The sequence below is a fragment of the Saccoglossus kowalevskii genome, chromosome 16 (assembly GCF_978046115.1).
Source record: "Saccoglossus kowalevskii chromosome 16, keSacKowa6.1, whole genome shotgun sequence".
In the NCBI taxonomy this organism is placed as follows: Eukaryota; Metazoa; Hemichordata; class Enteropneusta; family Harrimaniidae; genus Saccoglossus; species Saccoglossus kowalevskii.
In genome coordinates this window covers 17,882,154-17,907,354 of record NC_140656.1, presented here as the reverse complement: position 1 = coordinate 17,907,354, position 25,201 = coordinate 17,882,154, and the positions used below count along the sequence as shown (strand labels likewise).

Genomic DNA, 25,201 nt, shown 5'->3' with positions numbered 1-25,201 from the left:
CATACAAGACACAGCAATAATGAAGTTGACAACGAAGACAACAATCACAACAGACATTATTACCCTTATTCAGTACATCAAAAACAAAAAAAGCAGAAAATCCCCAAAAATGATGTGCGAACTTACCCTCTCTTCATCCTCATCGGCGCCTTCAAACAACTGATTAGCGATGGCCTCTCTATCATCAACTTTCTCATCCATGTCATCCTCGCTTTCGTTCTCGTCACTTGACAGCTGCTTTAACCTTCGAAATTTGTTCTGAAACAAAAAGATTAACATGAATTCGGGTTTCATATGAATAAGAGCATGGGTATGCGAAATCCTTCTCTAGATTACAAAATCTATTTTCAGGATAACAGCTTTCAAGATCTTTATACGAGGAATCTAGCATTTTGAACATCACAGTCCATATTTGTCACCTTTTACATTTCCCATGTTTTTCTTTTTATATTTATTTCAAATTTTATTCCAAGCCAGCTTCAGATAACCATGCAATAACATCTTTCTTCCTACCGAAAATAACATTTTGCAAGTTTTTATGTATTCACTGGTCAGAATGTCTCAATTGTGATTTTAGGCAATTTTACCCCTGACATGGTCAAATTAATGACATACAATCTGAAACAAAATTTAGTCATTTTGGAAAGCACAAACGTCTGCAAAACTCCTACCCTTTTAATTTTAGTTCCCAAATTTTCTTCCAGCAACTCGTAATCTTCATCTTCAAGTTGATCGTCACTGTCATGGTGTCGCCTTTTTCGCTTCCTCTTTCTAATCTCTTCATCAGAAGAATCGGAAGATTCATCTTCATCTTCCTCCACAGGGTCATCATCAATTAGATCTTCTAAGTTCTTATCGAGATCTGAACACAAGAAAATTACAAAATGCATGCCGAGCATCAGTAGCGTAGTGATTGTTGGATCAGACAAAACACAATTCCTACCTCGGACTGAACACAGAAAAGCGAGAAAGTGCCAAAGCCATTGTACTCTGGACAAGTTTGCCTTCTACAAACTAAATGGAGAGGCCAAAGCCACTGGACTCTGTAAGAGTACCACAAACTCACCTTCTCCCTCCTCTTCCTCTTCTTCATCTTCACTGCCTTTGAAGTCATCATCTGATACCTCTGCTTCTTCTTCAAAATATTCCGCGCTCATGTTCGCAGACTTTCAAATGCTTTAATCACAAAAGCACTCTATGAAAGTCACCTGCAAACCAAATGTATAGATAATCTTAATATTGTTCTTTGATACTGCAGTTCAACTATTATTTTGGTATATACAATAAGAAACCACTACACATTGATATCAGTGTATTTAATTTTTCTGACGACGACCCATTCAAATGTACAGTGCGCTGTGAAACCAATTTTAATTTAAAATAAATGATCATCATAATCAAATTTGGTCATCAACATGCGAAACCAAACAATGTAAAAAATGTTGTCTATATTGCATTTCAAAGATACTTTGAAATAAATTTAGTATCATGACGTTGTTGCCACTTGAGAAAGTATAAAGCAGTAACTGATTCATAATTGTTATAGTTGTACTCCCTAGGTGACCCCTCGTGAGGTTGCATCTCAATAAGTCCCTATCCTGGGGGGTTGGAGCTACGTCACAGGACGTTTCACAATGCTAAGACGCGCACCACTGTACCATGCATTTCTATGGGCTTTGCGTGAGCTGCTGTGAAAGGCCGGTCGAAGATCCAGTGAAAATAACTATATTTGAGAAAACAGTACAAACTCAATTTCAAAGTATCCTGAACAACCAAATTTATATATGTTGCACAACGCAGGGCTAATCTTGTTACACTGCTCAGGGGAGTCTTAACAACCATCCCAAAGTACCGTTTTCTGGCTTTTGTTTTCACCGCGATGAATGCCAGGCGGTGAAAATGCCCGGATGTCTGCCCTTGAGAATATAATTGGATGGCTCCCAAACAAATTCTAGGGACTCCCAAATTTTATTTCAAGATTCTATTGGTAAAGATTTTTCATGAACCATTCAAAATCCAAAGCTCTTGTAAATGTTTAGAGGAGATATTTTCTACAGATCCTAAAAAGTGGGAATGCAACTTTAACAACACAATTTTTCTGATCACCCTACATATAATACAACAATCAATGTTCTTCCTGAACGGGGGTATCAGGGATGCATTGCCTAAATTATATTTCAGTGTTCTAATGTGGTAACAAATAATTTAAATTATTTTTCTTTTCCATGATAGTATTAATAGAATAATGCTAATGAAACTGAAAAATTTGGATAATAGCACAATTGTTGCACTTCCTAATGAAAGTCTTTAAAATGCATTCATTATGTCCATGTTTCATAGTAGATAATATTTGGTAATCGTAGTCCTAAGTATCTATTAAAAATAGCTAGACGTTTCAAGCTCTTTATCGATAGCATGTTTTGCTTCGTATTGCCACTTTGCTAACAAAATCCAGGAGAGAACACTGGTGAACAACAATGAGAATAATGTTCATAATTGACATTAATATTATTAAGTAAACACATGCCTCACCCCTTTAAGACAATAAAAGTATCAATTGCTGACAGCTTTTTCAAACTTGCTGCATAAGCACTTCTATGAAACAACGTAACAGTAATTATAAATGGGACAACTTATTTATTATATTGAACCAGACAACAGCAGTAAATTAAACTGACATAAAAACAATTACTTGATTGCTGCAATACTAAATCAAATCTCTACATTTTTAATCCCTTATCCTTCTAGTCCCATGTACTTTTACATTGACTTGGATTGGGGTACTTGTGATGGGTAACAGGCAACAGGAGGAGAGGGGGTTAATGCGAGTTGTTCACATTGGTGAACCAACACTGCCAAATTGAAACTGTCAAAGCAATTAACAATAATTCACACAAAGTGACGACCAATATGCTGGAGAAGCACTGGAGAGGCATGTTCAAGATTAGAGTTATGAGTGATGGGGCCCAAAGGAATTTGTACTGCAAAAAGAGCATAATGTAATGATCAAGAATTTAATTCAAAAGATATCAATGCGTTCTATTTCCATGTTTGAAATTTTAATGTTAAGAAAAATTAATTCTAAAGGTATCTTTGTTTCTCATTTAAGGTAGAGATGCAGTTTATTTGTGAATTTCAATCAAAAATAGTTTTTTTCATTTTTTATATAGATTTTTATCTAAAGAACATTCTGTGAAAATTTGACCAATGAATTCTTATTGGAACACCGTTAAAATTGCTGTTTATTTTCTGGTTAAAATAAAAAAACACTCGCACGTGGCAATGTTTATGTCCAATTGCCTAATTTGCATGAGTAACCAAATAACAAGACCTTTGATTGACAATATGCAAATCGAGATTGTACGGGTAATAGTTCATTCAATTCACGCGCGCATGTGCAATTATTCTCAAATCAGTTCTCGCTCGCTAGCAAACCAAACATTATATTTCCTCAGCGTGTTTTTCCTAATTTTTATCATTACATTATGCGTGGTGTGAAAAGAAAGATAGGTAGAAAGAAGATTCAGATGACTTCTATGTCGGAAGAGGCAAAAGCTACACTGAAGGCATCAGCCCACCGAACGAAAAACATCGATGTGAGCGTCCAAACATGGCTTTCCCTGAAGGCATGAATCCGAGTTTCTGATTGACTGAGAGATTTTATTTTTAAATAATTGTTCTCAAAAAATAAACTGAGCATGTGAAGAATAATTTAACATTGTTTACAGTGATAACTGCTCATTGTCGAAACGAAGCTTACCCATTCACGCTAGTCACGATAAACATCATACTCTTGAATAGGCGTCAATGACTACGGTAAAACTTAGACTCTATTTTAGGCATCAGGAATGATTGAAATGTCCGAAAATGACGCCAAAATACACCTTAAAAGTCCCATTTTATTTTTTTTCTAAATCCCATCCCGAATTTACGGCAGAATCTGGTCCCTCAAATAAGGGATACGTGAGCTTTGATTCTAACCGGATATATTGCACTGGGTCGGGAGATACAAACTTTTGTGTATCTTTTGTCCAATGGGTATTTCGATCATTCGCAAGTTTTGCTAGGTGGTGCGAGACAGCTTTGTTTGCAACCGGACGAACTCTGTTTAATTCAATGAAGCAAACAACTGACAATACTAAAATAAATTGCAGAGGTACGCTAAAATTAATTGAAAACAACCAAATAATTTCAATGAAAAATAAATCACAGAGAGAGGTAACTTGATACAATACGGCACAGTCCTGGTGTTGATGGACTGTGATTACGGTAACAACTCTTTTGACGCGCTGACCGCTTCTCCGCGTCTGATGTTGTTTTTTTTCCTTGTCATAATACTTACTGATTGATGATTTTGTTTTGATTTTTGAGTTTTTTAGCCTGCAACTTGGCCACGACCTTTGCTTTTTCCGTGAAAATGGGTAAGTTTACGTCAATTTGACGGACATTCCATTTTTTTAAACTAACGAACACACTGTTTAGCACTCCTATTTATTTCATTTGCCGATTTCTATTCAGAAAAATTTGACCGCTCGAAAATGCACCTTAATTTTGCACTCTTAAAACATGTCAGATTTCCAACACTAATTATTTAAAACCGGTCGAAATTTTAAAACTTTTACGTTAGGAGCTGGAGCTCTCTTCTTGCAAGCGACCGTCGCCGGTAGTGCAACAGCATGTTTTGTACGTACATCCGTGCGCTGATTGTCTGAGACTGTCTTAGAAAATCCCTGAATAAGGCGTTGCCAAAATCGGAAAAAATAAAAAAATGCCTCCTTAAAAAACGAACAGAATTCAAATATTTCTTTTAACAAATATGTTGCCGTGGGAAAAATGGGATTGGAAACGATGAACAAAACTTCTGTGCCTTGTGTTTCGATTTTAGGATTACGCGATTATTCATTATTGTGCGTTCGCTTCCTGGAGTTGGTTCTCAATACTACATAAAAATCATCAAGGATAAATAATTTAATATCCCACTTTGTACTCTTCACGGTAAACCATAGGCTCTGAAATACTCGTCGATTTTTTATTGAAAATACATCGAAGAGAAGCCATGATGTTTTGATCATGATAAAAGGCCACCTTCCTAGGACCGCCCCCTGTTTAATAATTCATGAGATGACGTCATATTTACTGGGCATTGCCACGTGTTTTTACCGACCCCATCAAAACACTGGTATGACTGACGTGTTTCTGATTTATAAATTCAAGAGCAGTTGTTCTGGTCCAACGATTTTACATAAAATGTCTATGTCTATACGTTAACTTTCAATTTCAATAGTCTAGAAAGTATGACAAAGTATGACAAAGCAGTAATTCCCGGTTTAACGCGCAAATATGCAAATTAGCCTTTTTCTCGTCTTCTATTTTTGGTGAATTCTTGGGTTTTAAATTAAAATAGCTGATAGACGCTTTGGCTATTTGCCTCGAAATTTTCACACATTATTGACAAGGTGTTCCCCCTTCAAAATGCGTCCGGACAGTTTATTACGGCGAGTGGAACAAAAATAAAAAGTCCGCAATTAACATGGATATATAAATTATGCAAAAATAGAAAAGAGTGAACTTTGAGGTCATGCTGTGCGACTTTGAAAGCCGTTAGAGAGATGAGTGGACGCATTTGAATTAGTAGTATACCAAGGTATCCAGTGATGTAATCTTACCCACAAACGAACTTGAAGTTTTTAAGCTAATTTTTTTTAAACCACTTTTGTCCAAAAAAGCATATTTTTGACCCAAAATCAAAAACGCATTCTGGATATTTAAAATAAAGACAAGTTTTACAAAGTTTGTATAATAAGCTTTCAGAAAATATATAACATGTTGGATATATAATACCATCTTCATTGTCTAATTACTCAATTAAAAAGCAAGCCAAATAAACTGCATCTCTACCTTAATCTTGGAATATAATATACAACTGTATATCTTAATTTCTAAGAAGAGTGATCAGTCCACTCACATGAATCAAGACCAAGAAAAGCTAATCATTCTCCCAATCCATACAATTTTGAAAAGATTTTAAAAGCACAGTTCTCCTGACCACTAAGTTCCCGGGTCATTTTTCAAAAAGCTGCTGTCGTATTATTACTGCTCATCTGTCAAGTCAATGTAAAAGTGCATGGGTCTGGCAGGGTAAGGCCATATACATGTACAGTTAAATATCAAACACGTCACCAATTCTTCGATATGGCTGTCCAGTTTCCAGGAATGAGCTGCATGTTTTATCATCATTAGACGCACAGAGAACAAGCAGTGACATAGTATCAATGTAGGGTCAGTTTTTATCATGAAATGGTGTCACAACAACAGTTGATATTATTAGGTATATTTTATTATTAAAGTACGTCATGAACTCACAGCATCATGTGCAAGCCAGTGGTATCGCTGTTAATATAAGCATTGCACAAAAAATCGTGCGGTCGTGGTCTTTTCGCGGCGTAGTAAACGGGATCACGATATTTTCATCAAGCACAACGGAGAATAAAAACATGCGTCTCAAAGAAATCACGCTTTGGGTTGAATTGAACTCTCTTCAAATGCTGATGGTTTACAGCCAGAATTCCATAAACAGAACTACCAAATTATACCTACCTCTGTCGAGCAACACGAGGAACCTAGCGAAAAGTTCCTCTTCCAAAAACTCTTCTTAGTTGCCGACAATTTTAGAGGTATACTATCAAAAACAATCTCGCTGAAAAGCGAGTACAAATCCAAAATGGCGGATCACAGTTTGCGCATGCGTACTTGTGTAACCTAGTATTTGAAGTTGACGTGTGAGGGCGCAGTTGACAATTGCTAAAACTATCAAATGTCGTGGTTATAAATTCAATAAAATGCATAAATAATAGCGAAATATTAGAACTATTAGTGTTGTCGATGATTTGATATTATACCATGCCACCATGTAATGGCGTATAACTACCTAAAGCTAGAAAGTCATTAGCAAATCCAAGACACGTGGTACAAGACAGTCACGATATTGTATCATGATGGGTCTGATAAGTGATAATTGAACTTTTGAAAAATATTTTGAAATCAAAAATTGTTCACGTGATAGTTGACGTAGATTGCCAATCAAAAGTTAAAAAATAATACCATTTTCTTTGGAAATAAAATGTAATATAAATATTGGGTCACCGGAGAAAATTCATGTACAAAACGAAATGAAAATGACATGTTTTGGATGTTATAGTGAATTTTACCTTTTTAGTATCCTCGGGGGCGAAGCTACGTCACAAGACGTTCCACGTTGCTACGACGCGCACCACTGTACATGCATTTCTATGGGCTCTGTGCGCGCTGCTGTGGAACGCCGGTCGAGCCGGTGAAAATTCGAGAAAACAACACAAACTCAACTTTGAAGTAATTCTGAACAACCAAATTTATATATGTTACACACGTAGGGCTAATCTTGTTACACTGTTCAGAGGAGTCTCAACAATCATCCCAAAGTACCGTTTTCTGCGAGTTTTGGGCCTTTGTTTTCACCGCCGCGGATTGCCAGGCGGTGAAAATGCCCGGATGTCCGCCCCGAGGATACCAAGGATATATCTCAATCACCATGATATCTAAAATTGTTTGTCAATCACATACAATGAAAAATCTAGATGTATTAAATAATTTTCCTCATGTATAGTTGGTTTTCGATGGCAAAATGTGTTGTGGTCTGTTTTGAAACGATTAAATATTGACGGGTTCTGGCACGAAACTTAAATTGTTATTGCTTTTGACCTCAAAAAGTTTCCATCCTACAAAAACGATTTTAGATTTTATTTTTTAATGAAGTCAAAAAATCTTGGAGTATTTGTAGTTGTATCCAATTATGGACAGAAATAACCGAAAAAGGGAAAAAACCCAGAAAAAATGGTTTGGAGTGTAAATCTGTGCGTCAAATGAGGTGCATTTGTAAACTCTTTTTCCACCCACCCGACAACCAACTGCTATGCAATACTACTGTCCGATTATCAATTTGTATTTAATGATGAATGTAGTCTGACGCCATGACCAATATTTATCAATTAAGTTTCAGTGGGGGGTAGGGGGGTTTTGAAAAAAAAACTAAAGGAATTAAGTTTTTATCCGACATCGATCTTTTGACGTCGTCCCTAAACATAAGCGCACTTGTCAAACAATCCTACATGGTGGTTACGACATATGTACTGTCAATCAACAAACGCGAAGCGAGGGGTTTTACTAGTATGTGTCGTCACGATTTGTTTAGTTTGGGCATAGTTGAGGGACTATGGTCTAGGCTAATTAAATTGTCCTTGTAAATAAACGTAATAGTCTATGTGTTTACATATGACCACCAACATTCTGGAACGCACATATTACGCGTGGCTTACAACTCTTCGGGATTACGTATAACTATTGCCCAAATAAGGCAAATTCACCTGGAGACTGCGTAGTACGTGCTTCCTGACTGTATATACTCAATAATGGCATAATGCTATACACTCACACCATGGACGTACTAGAAACGTACTCTAGTACGTCCATGCTCACACGTAGTGTAATGGCTATAACGAAAAATGAAACACAGTTGAACATTTACGACTGGACAGAAACGACTTTCGTGCGCACATATGATCTCCATGATTATTTTCGCTGTCATCAATGCCACGACGAATTTTTGGTTTGCAATATGACGGCAAAATGATATTTACCGCGGTCCGGGTGACTCTGATTTACATGTGTCTTGGTCATGTCTCGAGAAAGATTTTCTCACCACGATTACAAAGACACATCATCATTATTATAAACAAAATCCCGTTTTTCAAGCCACTTGTAATAGTATGATTATTTTGCCAATATCTTCTTTCGTAATTGAAATAACCTTGTTGACATATTAATTGAGAGTTTGGACATGAACTCGAGATGGTATCACGTGATCGAGAATTGGCCAATCACAGCACTCAATTTAGATGAGTGATCCTGGGTTATGTACAAGGTACACGTACACAAAACCGTTCGAATTATTTAATCCTCAATAATAATAATAAAAATATATTACGTGTCTTTCTAAATTGCAGACCATTATAGAATATTTTAAATACTCATATTGCGTTATATGCTAAGAATTCAAAGTAGTCTATCTAATATTAAATGTTTGGAAACATGATGAGTGTGGCCACGCGTCTGGCATGTAGGACGCGTTACTGCCGAGTTCTAAAACATAATCTGTGTTTGGCTTTCTGGTGTCACCAGTAATAATATTACAATTTAACTCAATACAGACGACAATGTAAAAACTTCAAGTCGAAAAGCATGGTCATTATTATAGTACATATAGGGCCAACGAGTTGAGAATGAAACACTTTTAAAATATAAAAGAGTGGTCAGTCTACTTTTAGAAATATTATTGTCATAGAAATTGGCCTAAAAGGAAGCTATTGTAATATGGTATCATAAAATAAAATTATTTTGTGTAATGCAGTGACGTAATTTCAAAAATTGAACAATTCCATAGAAGACAGTGTTAAGGAATAATTGCACTTTTCAAACCTCAGATTTTTGATAGAATTCAGGAAAACATAAAATAACCCATTATTCACAATATATGTTTGTTTTTTCAGCCTATGTCACCCGCCCACAATTTAAGATATGGCATAACATGATCTCTGCCATGGGAGCCTATCGCAAAGGCGTTATAATACGAACAAAATGGCCACAATCCACTAAAATACAGTTGTATTTAATTTTGACAAAAATTAAGCCGGTGACCCCAAACTTTTTTAAATTCAATTTCCATATATTACTCTGCGGTACAAGTTATTGCAATTTCGGTATTTGCATTTATGAGAAGGTTTCTGCCTTAACACTATCATAATGTTGTAGTTTCCATGGAAATATGTTCAGTACCGGGCCCGTACTTTGTATTTGCTCTTTGTCATTGAATTTTACGCACTTATACAATTTAGCCGCGTTAATCGTGATAATTCAGAGTAAACAGGCGGGTTTGGCTGCGTTGGGTTACGAGACATGATACTTGAAACCCATTCCACGCGTTAACTTCGATTCTACGTGATATCACGTACAACCAGACGAGAATCGTGACGTCAAGCTACAACTCAGTGAACACCGAGCTCGCAGTCAGATCCATTACCACGTGGATAATATGTTACACGACGTCGGCGTTCAGATTATGAACTACAAGTAAGTACAAACGCATTTTTTGGGGGGGAGCTGATGAGGGCGGATACTAACGAAGCATCTCTATTCGCGCTACGGAGCATCGCGACCGTGGATTGACACGGCGATGTGATGTCGGTTTCGTAACTCGCCATGAACGAGTAGAACTGGATAGCGCACACAGCATTCCAAGAATAGTTGACCCGCAGTCGGAATCTTGAAATAAATATTCGGTCTCGGTGGTCGGTCTAGGCCGAAATACCCGGTTCGATGATCATCGGGACCGCTACATGCAAAGAGGTTAATCAATATTCGACATATCCGCGTGTACAACTGTATTGAATTGCGATTTTACGGGAGGTCCAAGTATATATATATATGACGTAAATCAAAACATACATTTGCTTCATTTGTTCAAAGTTTCCGTCGAATAGACCGTATTTATTTTGGAGGTACCAATGCAGGTTGTTTTCACAACCCTGGTCACTTTTCCTCCCTTCAATTAAATAACTTCACTAATTCTAATATGTATATGATATATAAATTATTTAAATATCATTGTCATTCAATTGGTGGCGCTGTGTTCTCGTAACCCATATGAGGAAACCATATATCACTCAATAAGCACCAATCAGTCTATTAATACGACGGAGTTCAAGCGATGCGTGCCACTGATAGCGGATATTACTTAGTGAAGCAGACTTCTTCATATTTTTTCCCAGGGTGCTCACTCAACACGTTTAATTGTACTTTCCATAGACGCGTTGCGCGTTCCGTTGTACCATCATCACGTTTAAGGGAGACGGCTCTCTTGTATAATAATCCAGTTGGCTCCGCCTTGCCTCGGGAGACACGATGTGAAAATAGGGGCAGTTGAATACATTACTGTTTGTTCGACACAGGTATGCAAAGCATGTTCGTTTCCCGTACGTGTGCATGAGGCGACGTATTGAAGAATGTCATCGCCTGTAACGGGGTTGATGGCCTTTTAAAAAAAGATACCGTGTTAGCTCGCTGATCTCATTGAAATATGGCCCACTAATTGTTTATATGCAGTATGCCGATATATATTAGAAGATTATCGACAAATATTCAATAATTGCAGGGAATATATCGTGCCCGTCGCCAGAGATCCAACGGTCATGCGCAATCCGCCGCATCATGAGGTAAGGTACTTGCCGTCTGATTAACCAAGAAATTAACTTTATCAAAAATCCACATTCGTTCAAATCTTTAATCCAACTGTGAAATCGGGACACTGAAATTTTCTCGGTATAAAGGACTGGTCATTTTTTTTTTGCGATCGTTTTTTTTTTCCGATTCAAGCCTCGCCACCCCAGAGAAAATAAAATGACTCACCCTTGAATATCATTTGGTTAATATGTAAGATTTTGTTGTCGCGGATTGTAACATGATTACATTTATTCACTTGTTGGGGTAGGGATTCTGGATTCAGCCATCATTTCATTAATCCCATGAATCATTACGTCATTGCCCATGTGACGTCAGTAGCATGGGTCCGTACATATCATGCACGCCCTTGTCGCGTGTCGTACTCGATACTACGCTGAGCCACAACGAACACGGTTTAAGGTCAGGGGTCAGATATTTGTTCCAATTCATAGCAGAACGTATTTGCAATGTGTTAACATAAGATGACAGACATTATATTCCCAGACACATATCCGTATTTACGAGAATGAGAAGCAGCTGTATAATGCCCGTGATTTACCGGCGGGTAGCATTTTAATTATTTCCCAGTACTTATTTGAACTCATTGACATTATTTACTTTTATATGCTGTAAAACTTTGAAGTAGCTACATCCCGCCATTTTGTCGAATTTAACACATTGACTAAATTACCTAAAAAGACACGTTTTAACAGTTTGAGCTTCAAAGTCAACTTGTGTCACCAGTTACGAACTACAACCCGTATGTTTTATTTCACACAAATTTTACTCGAGATCTGTAACCAATGGAAAAAAAAGTGTCCATTTCTGGTTAAAAAAATTATCAAGCAATTTCGAAATTTGCGCTAAAATGTTGGCATGAAAAAATATGGCGTTCAAAGGACCTTCTGAGTTTGACTTACTGAATTATATTTTTACACGCATTGTACGCGTCACATGAAATGCGATGTGGCGACTGTTGCGCTCGGGAATATCGTAAAACACGACCCAACATGCGCATGCACTGTGAATTTATAGTACGTAATAGTAATATAAAATACTTTTATATGCGCCAGCTAACAACTATAGTTATTCCAGTTTACCAGATTTTTTTTATTAAAGCGACAACTTTCTCGCCCAAATTTTGCTGCATTTTTTATATTCAATGTTTCTGGAAATGAATCATAATTTTAGAGCCAACAGACACAATTTGAGTAAATTTGCAGTTTTCACTTTTTTGTTCAAATCTTTTGAGGTAAAGTGTAGACTATTAAACGAGACTATTCTGTGAATTGAATTGAATCATTTTGTACTATTGTACAAGAGCATGGCTTATAGTAACAAGAAAATGTTGTTCTGGCATCGAACATAGTAAAAAGAAATGTCAGATCTAACACACTTCGAATTATCCGGTACGCATGCGTATTGTACATTATTGCAGTTTCATGTACATGCATTTCTCAGGCTAAAATGCTGCAATTTAAATATTGCGGAGTTAATGTGCTGCAATGTAATGTAAACAGGACTAGCTTGAGTAAGTAATATTTTATTTAGAACGCCAGTATTTCTAGAACAATATTCACTATGAGATCAATAGGGAATTTTCAGTTTATGTTTTTATCAATGTGTAGCCCACGAAAACCGTGTTAGTTTCTCTTGTCAGTGGCACAGAATGGAATGTAATACAGAGGCGGCGGCACGACATTTTGCATGGGTGGGTGAGATCTTGTGCCGAGGGCGCGACCTTACTAGGTGTCCCTCTTAAAAAATTTGAAATATAGACCCTCAGAAACGCTATTTCCTTAATTTTGAGGGACAGTTGTTGCTGACACAAAGGGTTTCAGCTTGATTTTGGAGGGGCGAAATTTGTTTCGAAGGGGCGAGCCCCCTCTGCTCCCCTGTGCCGCCGCCACTGTAATACCAATATTAACATCAGGTGGGATATATCTGGTCAATTTGTAATTTGATGTTTTTGATTTTTAACTACTGATAGTTTGTTTAAGTTCTGTACACGAGTTTTGCGTGTTTATTACATTTTTCATTTGTTAAATATTCTTATGGAAATAAATTATTTTTTATCATCTGCATACATAATGAAGTCTTAATGATCTGATGGAACATGAACGTTATTTATGTCTAAGATGTTTAATAAGAATCCAAGATAGATCTCTGTGTAACTATATATGTAATACTTCTAGAAGAATTGATCACGTAGTATCAATGTGTAAATGGAGCAAAGGAAAAATCGATGTTTTTACAAAGTACGATTTCCATCGATCGAATTTCAATTTTCAATGTTAATGTTGTCTTTCTTTTTTTCAGTGAACTCGAGCGGACTGACTGACATTAATGGTGTTGCCAAAGGCAATAGCGGGGCTTGTATTAGGAACCGTAGTTGCTGCTGCTAGTCTAGCTGCTGAGTATTATCGTTCACATAGTAGCGGGGACAGTGGAGCTCAAGGCGAGAAAGAAGTTTCTGGCGAGGAAGCAGTGGACGAGAGTTCGCACGAAAGCGACATGAGCACAGAGGAAGGTCGACATGCCTCAAATAGTAGTAGTTTTAGTAGTAATAATAGTGCTGGCGACGTGCCCAGCAAACTAGTTAGTAGTGACGACAACATGGGATCTAAATGTTGTGGTGTTAAAAAAATAAGTAGAGTGGAGCCGAACATTGAAGAACGACAGGGAAGTCGGCGATTCAGCGATTCCCAGCGCCCGAAATCCAAAGCGGGGGCGTCAAAATCTGCAGCAGACGACATCGTCGAGCTGGACAATTTTGCGAACAAGAAAAATAATGAAGAAAATGAAGAATATTCACCACTTTTAGAAGAAAGTGAGGAGCTATCGCGCGGGAGAAAAGCTCACAATCTAACTTCGGACGATAAATTTGAATATTCTAGGCGGGAAAGTGACTCGGGTGCAACGGTCCCTCTGTTGGACGAAGAAGGTACGTCAGCTTCACTCGATAATGGAATAGAAGTAGAAATTGAACGCATAGAAAACAGTGATATTTCAAACTGTGTGATTGACGTGGACGGTCCAAAACCCCGTGAGATTTCCAGAAGTTCGAGTACCACGCACGAGACATGCGACGGGCCTATCACCGATGGCGAATCAAGTGATATACACAATAATAACGGTGCGGGTAATGACGTTATGCGCGATGATGACGACGCTTTTAATCGCCCATCAGAAGAAAGTGCTAGCGACCTGATGGCAAAGCCACAAGGTGCAGAGAACGAAACTGAAATGATATCCGAAGCTGATGACAAAATGTGCGATACGATAATAACTGATAACACATGTCATATGGGAATGAGAAATAATGAAGTTATAGATGTTGCAGCAGGTATGTAATATTATTGTCACCATGGTGATAACCCTATATTATTATCCAAGGTTAAACATCCTCCAAGTTCCAATTTGTTCAGGTTTGGGCGGAGTAAACATGTTAAATTTTATAATTGCACAAATAAGGGGTCGTCCATTTGAGATCTGGGGAGAGGGTTCGAGGAAATTGAATTTTGCAACTATTTTATTCACATATTCTTTACGACATTTTCCTATTTTTTGCATTACGTACTTTTTGTTTTTGTTTCGTTCTTGGTGTGTTTTTTTTTATTTCTGGAATCTCAGGTCAAGCTCAGAGTCTTTCAATGCTTCCTAGATGTTTTTTTTTTTATTTCCAAAATTTCCAGTTCAGTTCAGTCCCCGAATGCGTACGTTGTACTTCCAAACTTGGCGGAAGAGAACACTTTACTATTAAGTAATATGTTTTCTATTGCTTTGTTCTACTAGATCTGAATGAATTGAATCCAATCAGCAACGGAGTAAGTAGGAATACGGAATCTGTAGTCGTATGCGATTCAAACGAAGGTACGACTTGTGAGAGTGAAGGAGTAGAGTCGCCTGTAGGCTCGGGTGTTCTATCTACCAGTTATGCTGAGGGTGATTTGACAGTATCTGGTATGAATGTAGGGCTGGCGCTGTGTATAACTGGTATCAAAAACACGGATGATTCGGTGAATGGTATGGACAAACAAGAAGAGAGCAAAGGTGTGGCGGAAGAACGTGACTTACACACTGTAATAACAGAACGTACAGAACAAGCGTTTATGAGTGTGGCTACTGATAAAAATATTCCCGAGAACGCAAGTGCTGGAGAACTTCTCAACTCTGATTCTCGTGGAAACGATGAAGATGTTACAGATGTGTGCAAAGAAATACGCGACGCGGACGCGGACGGCTTTGGCGGAGAATCACATGGAGACACTCGAAATGATGGAGATGAACAAGAGACGCCGAACACGTTGGAAAAGAAGTGTGCACGTGTTGATGACGTAGACACTACGTCTGAGAATACGTTCTCTGCCATCTCACGGTCTGACATATACGACAACATCCACTTGGAAAGTGTTAGTGAAATCCAGGAAATTAAAAAAAGAGCAACGTCTGAAGACAGCAACACCATATGCACACTAAAAGTCGGGGGAAAGGAAGAAAATGATATAGGTGACGTCAAAATTACGTCAATTGGCGAGAATGAGTCTGGAGCTGATTCATGTTCTGATCACGATAGTGTAACTCAATCAGGAGCAATCAAAACAGGTGCCGATATATCTGAAACCCTCGCCGTTGCCAGGCAACCGCTGATAAACGAGGAGACAGGATTACCGTCAACTGAAGAGAACCTCAGGTTAGGTGAACACGATTTTGAAACTGGATTGAAAGCGCGACCTCAATGTAAAGGTGAAAATTTTGATAAGGGGGGTGATCAACAACAGGACATGAACACTGCTCAACATTTACCTGACGTTGAACATCAGCCTGAAATATTACACCCCTTGAAAGCAGTGCGTGATGTAGAATTCACGTCGCAGCCCAGGCTTACCACATCAAATGAGCATGCGCTGATGACGAAAGATGATCCCAACGAGGATGTACAACCAGAAACAGAAACTGGTCCCAAAAATTACCCAAAACCGGAAACTAATGACAGAGGGCGTAATGTGGTCTCAGGCGCAACTGAAAACACATATCAGTTACGCGATTCTCTGGAGAATACTAATAAGGACGAACCACGTGCCATGGTAACCAGTGATAATGTCACTTTACCCAGTCATGATGCCATAGTAACAACTGGTCACGACATGGTAACTAGTAGTGATGTCACGTTGCCCAGAGGTAATGTCACTACAGACTGTTTTAATCAGCCACAGGTGTTCGATAATGATGATCACGACATTGTCGCTGCTGTGGTCGACCAACAGTCTTCAATTGAACATAGTGATGAAAACGTGAAGCTATTAGACGAAAAAGTAATAGAAAGTTTAACAGATACAGTCGAACCAATGCCCATCGACAATCGTATGTGCGACGGCCACAGTCCAGAACCCATAAACGTAGCCGATAGTGATAGCGACATAAAGTTAGCGCCAGAAATTGGCAAGGTGACTACTAATAGTAACATATCACGTGGACAACTACCCAACGCAAATGACGTAAAAAGCGCAATTTTACTTGACAACGAAGACATAGACGCTGACGCCGATGTATCGATGTCGGATAGTGGCGCTCCCGTTAGCGCGCTGTCAGAGGCGGAGACAAAAACGATAGCTGAGGCTCAAGTCGAATCGCCAACTACAGAAGACACAAAATACAATATCTTAGAAAGTACAAATAATGTAAATGTAACAGTAGATTCAAAAGCGATTGATGATAGCCATGTTATCGGTGAAAAGCAGGACAATTCCGACGAAGGATACAAACGTGACATTTCGCTTGGTAGTACAATTGACGACATCAGCAGCATTAGTACACCTGTATTTGAGAGTGCGCCACCAACTGGTCAATCGTCTCCATACGTACCACCGGACGGCGTAACCAGAACCGAAGAAATTGCGACAGAGGCAATACCAGTTACATCGGAGCAAAATAGTAAAACAGGGGAATCGAGTGAGTTGGTACCCAGCAAGTCCACTGTCAAAACAGAGTGTGTAGAAAATTCTGGCGAGAGCCAAGATCTTCCAAGTAGCACAAATGATGCTGCCCGACCCGGCGATGAAGGAAAGATAATTGATTCTAAAAATAATAATTTACCAATAACGCCCAATGATAAGTGCATTTCGACTAATGAAACTTTAGAAACCCTTAATCGAAACACACATGAGGAAAAAATCGATGATGAAATTCGAGGTTGTACAGGAAATGACCAGATCACAAAAAGTGGTGTGGAAGACGTACAAACTACGGATGCATGTGTAATATTGTCTCCCGACACGGCAGAGCCCTGTGAACGCAATGATGTGATCACCAACGATGAATCTGCGGCCGCTACGTCTGCCCTCGATGTCACAAATACACCGGATACTGTAACGATGCAGGATCATAATAAAAATACACCGACGACTGCCCCAGTTAACGCGGAGAAAAATCCGGCGACGGAAAACAAAACTTTAGAAGAACATGGCAACCGCGTTGTCCGCGACAAAACGTACACTCGCGTATACACTGCCATAGAATCCGCATTTGATGTATCAGGGAGCGACGAGAGTTCCGGTGATACCAATAGAGTTTTGAAAACGCGAATAATAGAACGTAGCACTTCGCTTTTCGGCAAAAATGAGAAAACCGAAGTTGCCAATCGTCTGGTAGATATGCCGACTGAACAACGCGCAGACGATACCATTGAACCAATTCCGTCTGCTCAAATTGACCCGGCAAAACAACGAGCGCCAAAAACTGACGTAGAGGGTGCTAGTACACGAAATCCGGAAGAATATTTGCACATCGCCCGCCAAACTGAATATTCTGATAAGTCTTCGACTAAAGAAAATCAAAATGGCGAGCATGAAAAAGTCCAAGAAACCATAAAAACAATCGTAACAGAAAAGGACGGTGGATCCCCTGTGGAATCTAAACAAGTCGAAATTGAAGTTACAAGTAGAGAAGTGTTTCCAAAGGTCGTTATTACGCCTAATCCCACCGAACTACGAGAGGACGAAAGCGAGACAGAGAGACAACGGGCAAATATCATTGGAAATGAGCCTTCTGAAGACGTTTTAAAGACAATCCCCGCGGTCAGACAAGATTGCCTCAATATCAAAAACGTGGGCAAAGAACGGCGTAGGTCTCTAGAGATTAAAGAAGAGGGTTTTTCGATGGTGGTACTGAGTGCAGATGAGTGCGATGACGTCGATCCAGTACCGAGGAAAGGAGACATTGTGAAACCAGTTACGGTCAGAAATGGTAACAGCTGTAACGAGACTAAACGGAAGTGCCCGAGTGAGATTAATAATTCGGGAATTACAAGAGCAGAAAATAAATGTAGTCCTGAACTTAGCCCAACACATGCCGCGAAACCGGTACTTGAAAATACAAAGGATATCGCCATCATAAAAAAACAACCCGGGCCTGATGTAGATAAAAGACAGAGTCGTTTTTCCCAATTAAACTCGGGAACGCCGGCTAAAGTTGTCGAAACGATCGACGAGGCGGTAATGAGCGATATTGACAAGCCACCGGAGTTCCTAGAATTTGAACTTATCGCGATGGATAGGGACAGTGACTCAGACTTGGAGCGTGTCAAGGGAAACAAAGGTCATGCTACCGTGACGGTTGTCGCGTGTAACAGGGACCAAGAAGAGCCCGAATCGGATACCGCATATATTGCAGAGTTACGTGACTTAATGCCGATACCATCTGGTTACGACAGCGACATCGATTCAAGTCACCAAGAAAAGTGCGAGGACACGTCAAAAAAGCGCCGCCGACGGCGACATTCGATTAAAGAAGTGGGTACGGAGAAACAAATTTCTAAACAAATGTTACCGACCGACGAAGATGAGTTTCCTAAAGATAGGAAAAATTCCAAATCAAGTGCAAAGCAGACTAAAACAGACATACACCAAGTGGGGACAGCGCCGCCAACGTTAAAGAAAACGGAAAATTCGAAGAACGCAAAAGAAAGAAATGAAAAGTCGAAACAAGAAAAAATTATCAAATTGCCAGAAAAGGCTGAAAATGTGTCAACTGATAACAAAGGTGTATTACTAGATACGGAGACAAAGAAGAACCAATCATCAGGAAAAAAGACGAAACAAGAAAAGACGAAAGGACCAGAAGTGGACCATCGAAAGAAAATTGCACCTAAAACCGAACAAATGGAAGATATTGAACCAAGTTTCGGCGACATCAACGAAGTTGAGAACATAACTATTCCGCCCTCTGGTGGTACGGGGCGGAAAGGCAGGAAGCTGGCGAAAGAAGCAAAAGACAAACTTGATGGTATTCTTAAAAAAAGTGACAGTACGAAAAACGCGAAGAAAAAACCGCCAAAAGATGTCGGAAACGCCGTCAGAACATTGGCTCGACTGCAAGCAGAAACCCCCCAAGAAAGCAAAGACCCGACAACTGCGCAGACTCATCCAATGACAACGGATGCCAAGAAAAGGAAAAAGAGAAAAGCGAAAAAATCACCAACATCCGTAAGTGAAACGCCACCTGCGTCAGATGCGAGAGAAGTGAAGAGTGTGAGCGTGGGAGTTCAAGTTGATGACGTCATCAGTAGGAGCAAAGTGGCAGTTCGCGATCGCGGGGTACAGGTGTCGTTAGAAGTGACGGAAGAGGAGGACGACGTCGAGGACACAGCATCTGAAATGAGTGAAGACAGAAGAACAATGAACAGTGTCAGTAAGAGGTAAGCGACTTTCATGAAAAAGTGTTTCTAAAATTTGCTGGGAATGTCATGCAACGAACTCTACGTGGCGATGACTGCCGCGTGTGTGGCTGTCGCCGTATCTATTTTTAATTGAGTCGATACATGTAAACTAATGACTGGGTATTGATGTTACGTCACCCGCTCTGTGATCAAATTATGTATATATTTTTATATACGTTACAACTCTATTTATGGATTTTGTGTCGTGTTTTGTCAGTGGTTTGTTTAACAAAAAAGAGAAACCGAAACTAGAAAACGAAAGTACCGATCCAGTACATTTGTGAAGTGTCCACGTTTATTTTTTTTCCTTTGCAGTGAATCACAGTCCACGGAATGTGGTAATTACGTAACAGAATTCCCTTATCCGGCTGGCAGTATGCCCAGACTTATCGGCAGAAAGGTGAGTACGCCGTAAATACAGGTGTCTATAACTCAACTCGCATTCTGAACAAACACAGCACGTGCATTCACTAGCTTATGTATTGTGTACGTGTCTATAGAACACGGAAGTGTTTTGCTTTTCTTTTCTACGGTGGGTGCCACACGAAGCCTTGATCACAATATGATTTTTCACTTGGCAGCACGTGAAATGGTATTTATTCCGAAAAATGATGAAATATGCTCACAAACTTTGTTTAAATTTATGTTTATTTTTAGGGCAAGAATATCCGCCAGATAGCAAACCGTACTGGCACAGTTATAACCAATCACCCGTCAGATGTCAAAGAGTTTCACCTTATAAGAATCGAAGGTAGGTTGAATAAAGCGAAACTCGTGTTATACTCTTATACACAAATAGGTTCTTGTTGATGCATATAGTCTAGATTTGAAGAACATGAACAAAAACTCAGTACACCCAACGTGGCCAATAATCTTCCCAGTGACTTTCTGCGTTTTGTCAGGCAACTTCTAGAAGTATGAATTTAATTTTTGTGATGTATAAAATGCACGCACACGCGCGCATTCACAGCACTAAAACACCAAATTTACTTTTGTCAAATGGTGAAAAATGTGTTACCACATATGCATATATTAGTACAGTACGAATACACTCCTATTAGATATGCAGATTGACGTACAGACTTGGACGATTACTGTGTTTCAGAGCTAACGATATAACGGTCGCGGTAACGCAAATGTATGCGCCGAGGGCGTTAACAGGGTCTGTTTCATACAAATAAACTCTATCTCTGCGGTCCCAAAACGCACACACACTCACATTGGTCACGTGTTTCAAAACGCATACACTACAAAGAATGGCTACATTGTGTCATCGATTACTCAGTACGTCGACGACGAACGCAAGCAACAACTAAAAATCGACAGTTTCCCCGTCGCTGCTTTTTTAGTATTGCGGAGCACGATCAAAAACAGTTAGTCCGCCCTCCGGATCAAATTTTGATTAGTTTTCAAATCGTATATCTGCTGGTGTGGGTATTTGCTCGTGGACATTAACACGATTTACATTTCACGCTGAGCATGCTCAAAACACCCAAACAGTGAAATTACACGTCAGTGAAAATAACTTATTTTACAATACTCGTACTCGCACGACTGAGGGCAAACACGTACATATAACCACAAATTACAGAGAAGCTGACATTTATTTCATTTTCATCTTTTTTTTATTAGCTGAACACCCAAAGAAGCTCTGGATGGCTATGATGATTATACAGAAAGAACCACGGAGAGACTAGTTACCAAATAAATCCACGTCTCTGTGTTTTATGATCTCTGATAATAACAAGATAATCATCCATTAAAACTAAAAACTGCCATGGTAGATTATATATTCACACGTTAGGTTTAGGAACTTTGAAGAAATTTACAAACTCCAAGCGGTTGATAATTTGTCTGTTGTGTCATTTTCATGTTTGTGGCAACATTTGTCTTAGCCTCGAACGAGGCTGAAGCTTGCACACTTTTGCATTCGAGCATGCGCAATGTAACCGTCTTGGCGTCTTTTTCATTTACATCAAAAATGAAAACAGGTTTTTTTGTCCATTTATATATTTTTGTTGTGTTGAGAATTGAAGATTTGAAGTTCAAATATGTTGCATTTTATATTGAAAATTATTCGAGATTGCAATGTAGTACAGTTGCAATTTGCCACGACTGCGTCTCAAAATCTTGGCGCAAGTTCGTGTATTTGGTTGGAGTTTAGTTTATTCCCGCTGGTGCGTACTATATCAGCGATTGCAGCTTCTTTTGACACGCTCTCTGTAGACTTGTAGCTACTAGTATTTATTGTCCGATGGGTTGCGTACTTGCATAATAATGCTTGATATCTTAATCTACTAAATTTAACCCAAAACACTAGAGAATATTTCTCTCGTATCTTTGATTTAACCAAGGATTTTACTGAAACGTGGGGAGACAAAACCCAGTACTAGATTGAAGTGCAATTAACATTTTGTTATTCCACCTTTAGCGGAGATATAAGTGTAACAATACACAAGCGTTTCCAGAAAATAAATTTGGAGACGTTTAATTAATATACGATTACCCAAGAATGCATTGCTATACGCGGTACGCAATAAGCGTACTGGAAAACATGTCCTGCGACATCCGGGAACTCTCATGAATATAAATGCCTATGAATACATCACGCGATCACGCCGTGAAAGCATGATTTTTTTTCCTCGGGTGTTGAGGAATTGTTCAGTAGAAATACATTTCTCAGTGTCGCCGAAATCTTGCATACGTTATGGTAAAGCAGTAGGAGGGTCGTCACCTGCGCACGCGCGGGAATTGAGTCCCAAGCGACGATAACAACACGCGCTAAAAACACAAAGGCTTATGTTTGTAAACAATGACACGCTATGTCCATCTGGCGCATTCGCGGGTGACGACTCGCCCGCTTTAATTCTATTACATTGTATGGAATTTATGAAAATAATGCCAAATTTAAAATGGTTAATTTGGATTTGTTCTTCAAAATAATTGCTAAGCCAATGTTAACAGTGATTTGATGCTATAGTAATTTCGAAAATGTGGCATTTATCAAACATAACGGATCTCCGAAATTCTGTTCCGGTCGTGCTAACCCTAAATTTACTATGAGCTGAAGTTTATTTCAGTGTCAACAGAACTTGGCAACTTTGTCTAGAAAATCTGAAACTCGCTGCTTTGTGGAATATATGTGTGGCACATGGATTAATTTCTTGAAATTACAAATAACACCTTCCGATAAATAGCATCAGTGGTAGAATGTTTTGTGGCGTCAGAATGGGTGAAGGAAATGTTAATCAAATCGATGACGTTTTGGTTATGTAGTCGCCAGTTACGAATCAATGAAGTAAAATCTTAAAACTGGGGTGTCGTCACCTGCGCATGCGTCAGATGGCCTTAGTGTGTCATTGGTTACAAACAAGCGTCTATCTATGAGGCTTTGCGTTTTTAGAGTGTGTTATCGTCGCTTGGGACTCAGGTGCGCAGGTGACGATCCTCCCGCTTTAAACGTAATCTTAATTGATGACTGATCCAAAAGATATCGACGCTTTTAGCTACCTTCGTATCGCCACGGCTACTAACGAATTTCAGTAATCGTGGTATTGCCCATCCACGTCATAGAAGAGATGCGTCGCTAGAGGGCGCGATTTGTAGGAAAGGTGTGTCCATTGGGGGATATGTACTAGTATGTAGTTTACGCATTCTATTGTCATGTCTTGCCTCATAAATTATTCAAACTCATTAATGAGATCACAAATAATTGACCACCTTCTTGAGCGATGTATTTAGTTCTGTTTGTGCTATAATACTGAAATGGTCTTCAGATAAATGTATGTGGGCTTGTGATCTGCCGATTCGACCGTGAACTGCGCTTCCTAACCCAAATAGGTAAATCGAAATGCAAAATTTGCCAGGATTTGAATGTATCTTTTGATTTTCATTACATTTTCATAATAAATGGCTAATTATGCAGAAATGTTACTCTTAGTGTTTTGAAATGAAAATAAAGTGTTGATGGCGTGCGTGTATTAAAAGAAACTACCAGTTTCTTATCGCTGCGCATGCGTCAGTATGAAAGGTCTACACTTTTGGTTGTTTTTTTATCCAGATGTCACGTAAGGAAATTTTGTTTTGGGATTGAAGTCAACCTAGAGTAAATCTGAGTTTCATTTTGTCTTTGAGAGAAACAATACAACATGAAAATGGTTTAGCTGAAAACGTAGTGGTATTCGTTCATTCAACAAAATACTGAAAAAAATACTCTCTGTACATCTTTAAAACGAGTGCCAAGGACTCCTTGTACCTTATGTGATCGTTTTAATTTGGAGACTATCTTACTATAATGAAAATAACATTACATGTGACTGAATGAGTTTTGGAACAGTATCAATGTGTTGTATAGTACATGGACGGCCTTTGACGCTGCACACAGCCCGCAAGTTGAAATCTGTTGGAGTCCGCGGAAATACAAACCAACTTCTTTCAAATTATTTTGTGACTCTTTCGCTATTCACCTTTCAATGCCGCCGGTACAAGTCAACCTGGGGCTCAGACAGCTACAAGTCTGAGCCTGGGGTGAAAGCTATGTAAAAGGTTTCTTGAATTAGAAAGACTGGGTTAGAGGCTGTCAACACTACCCATCTGTTGCAGCTTGTTTATTTCCATCGGCATTACAGGCGAAACTCGAATACCCGATTTAATACCGCTTGCCGATTGCTTGTACTTAGTGGTCTGGTAGCAACATCGCTAAAACTTAAATCAGAGGTATTTTTTCATGGTTAGGGCGGAAATCCCAGTAGCCATATAGGTAATAGCCATATTGTAAACTCTACACTTTACACACAGGAATCGCGTAAACAGGACACTTTACACATATGAATATAGCAAACTTCACACTTTACATGCATGGATCTTTATTCTACACACTTTACACAATAGAACATTGTAAACTTTACACACAGGAAACTTGTAAACCCCACATTTTACAAACTGCAATATACACACAGGAATTATATAAACTCCTCACTTCACACATAGGAATATTGTAAACTCTACACTTTACACAAAGGAACATTGTAAACTTTATACACAGGAAACTTGTAAACCCCACATTTTACAAACGGGAATATACACACACAGGAATCATATAAACTCCTCACTTACACACAGGAATATTCTAAACTCTCCACTTTATACACAGGAATCGTGTAAACACGACACTTT

The 25,201-nt window shown here is 39.0% G+C and overlaps 2 protein-coding genes across 2 annotated transcripts in view; one reads left to right on the top strand and one right to left on the bottom strand.

The window, feature by feature from the left end:
* LOC100376052 (transcription elongation factor SPT6-like) overlaps positions 1 to 6,750 on the bottom strand; it is a 47,623-nt gene extending 40,873 nt beyond the window's left edge. Inside the window, exons 1-4 of the mRNA XM_085491150.1 lie at positions 6,598 to 6,750; positions 1,067 to 1,208; positions 672 to 862; positions 127 to 258 (exon numbers count right to left, since the gene is read on the bottom strand). Of these exons, the coding sequence (XP_085347276.1) occupies positions 127 to 258; positions 672 to 862; positions 1,067 to 1,157 (414 nt within the window). The 5' untranslated portion in view covers positions 1,158 to 1,208; positions 6,598 to 6,750. The remainder of the gene's footprint in view (positions 1 to 126; positions 259 to 671; positions 863 to 1,066; positions 1,209 to 6,597) is intronic.
* Positions 6,751 to 10,782: 4,032 nt separating this feature from the next.
* LOC102807873 (uncharacterized) lies at positions 10,783 to 24,061 on the top strand. Its single transcript, XM_085491149.1, has 8 exons — positions 10,783 to 11,039; positions 11,243 to 11,303; positions 13,630 to 14,656; positions 15,106 to 20,005; positions 20,342 to 20,426; positions 20,684 to 20,777; positions 21,659 to 22,708; positions 23,465 to 24,061. The coding sequence occupies exons 3-7, from the start codon at positions 13,657 to 13,659 to the stop codon at positions 21,721 to 21,723; spliced, it is 6,144 nt and encodes a 2,047-aa protein (XP_085347275.1). The 5' UTR covers positions 10,783 to 11,039; positions 11,243 to 11,303; positions 13,630 to 13,656; the 3' UTR covers positions 21,724 to 22,708; positions 23,465 to 24,061.
* Positions 24,062 to 25,201: the final 1,140 nt, after the last annotated feature.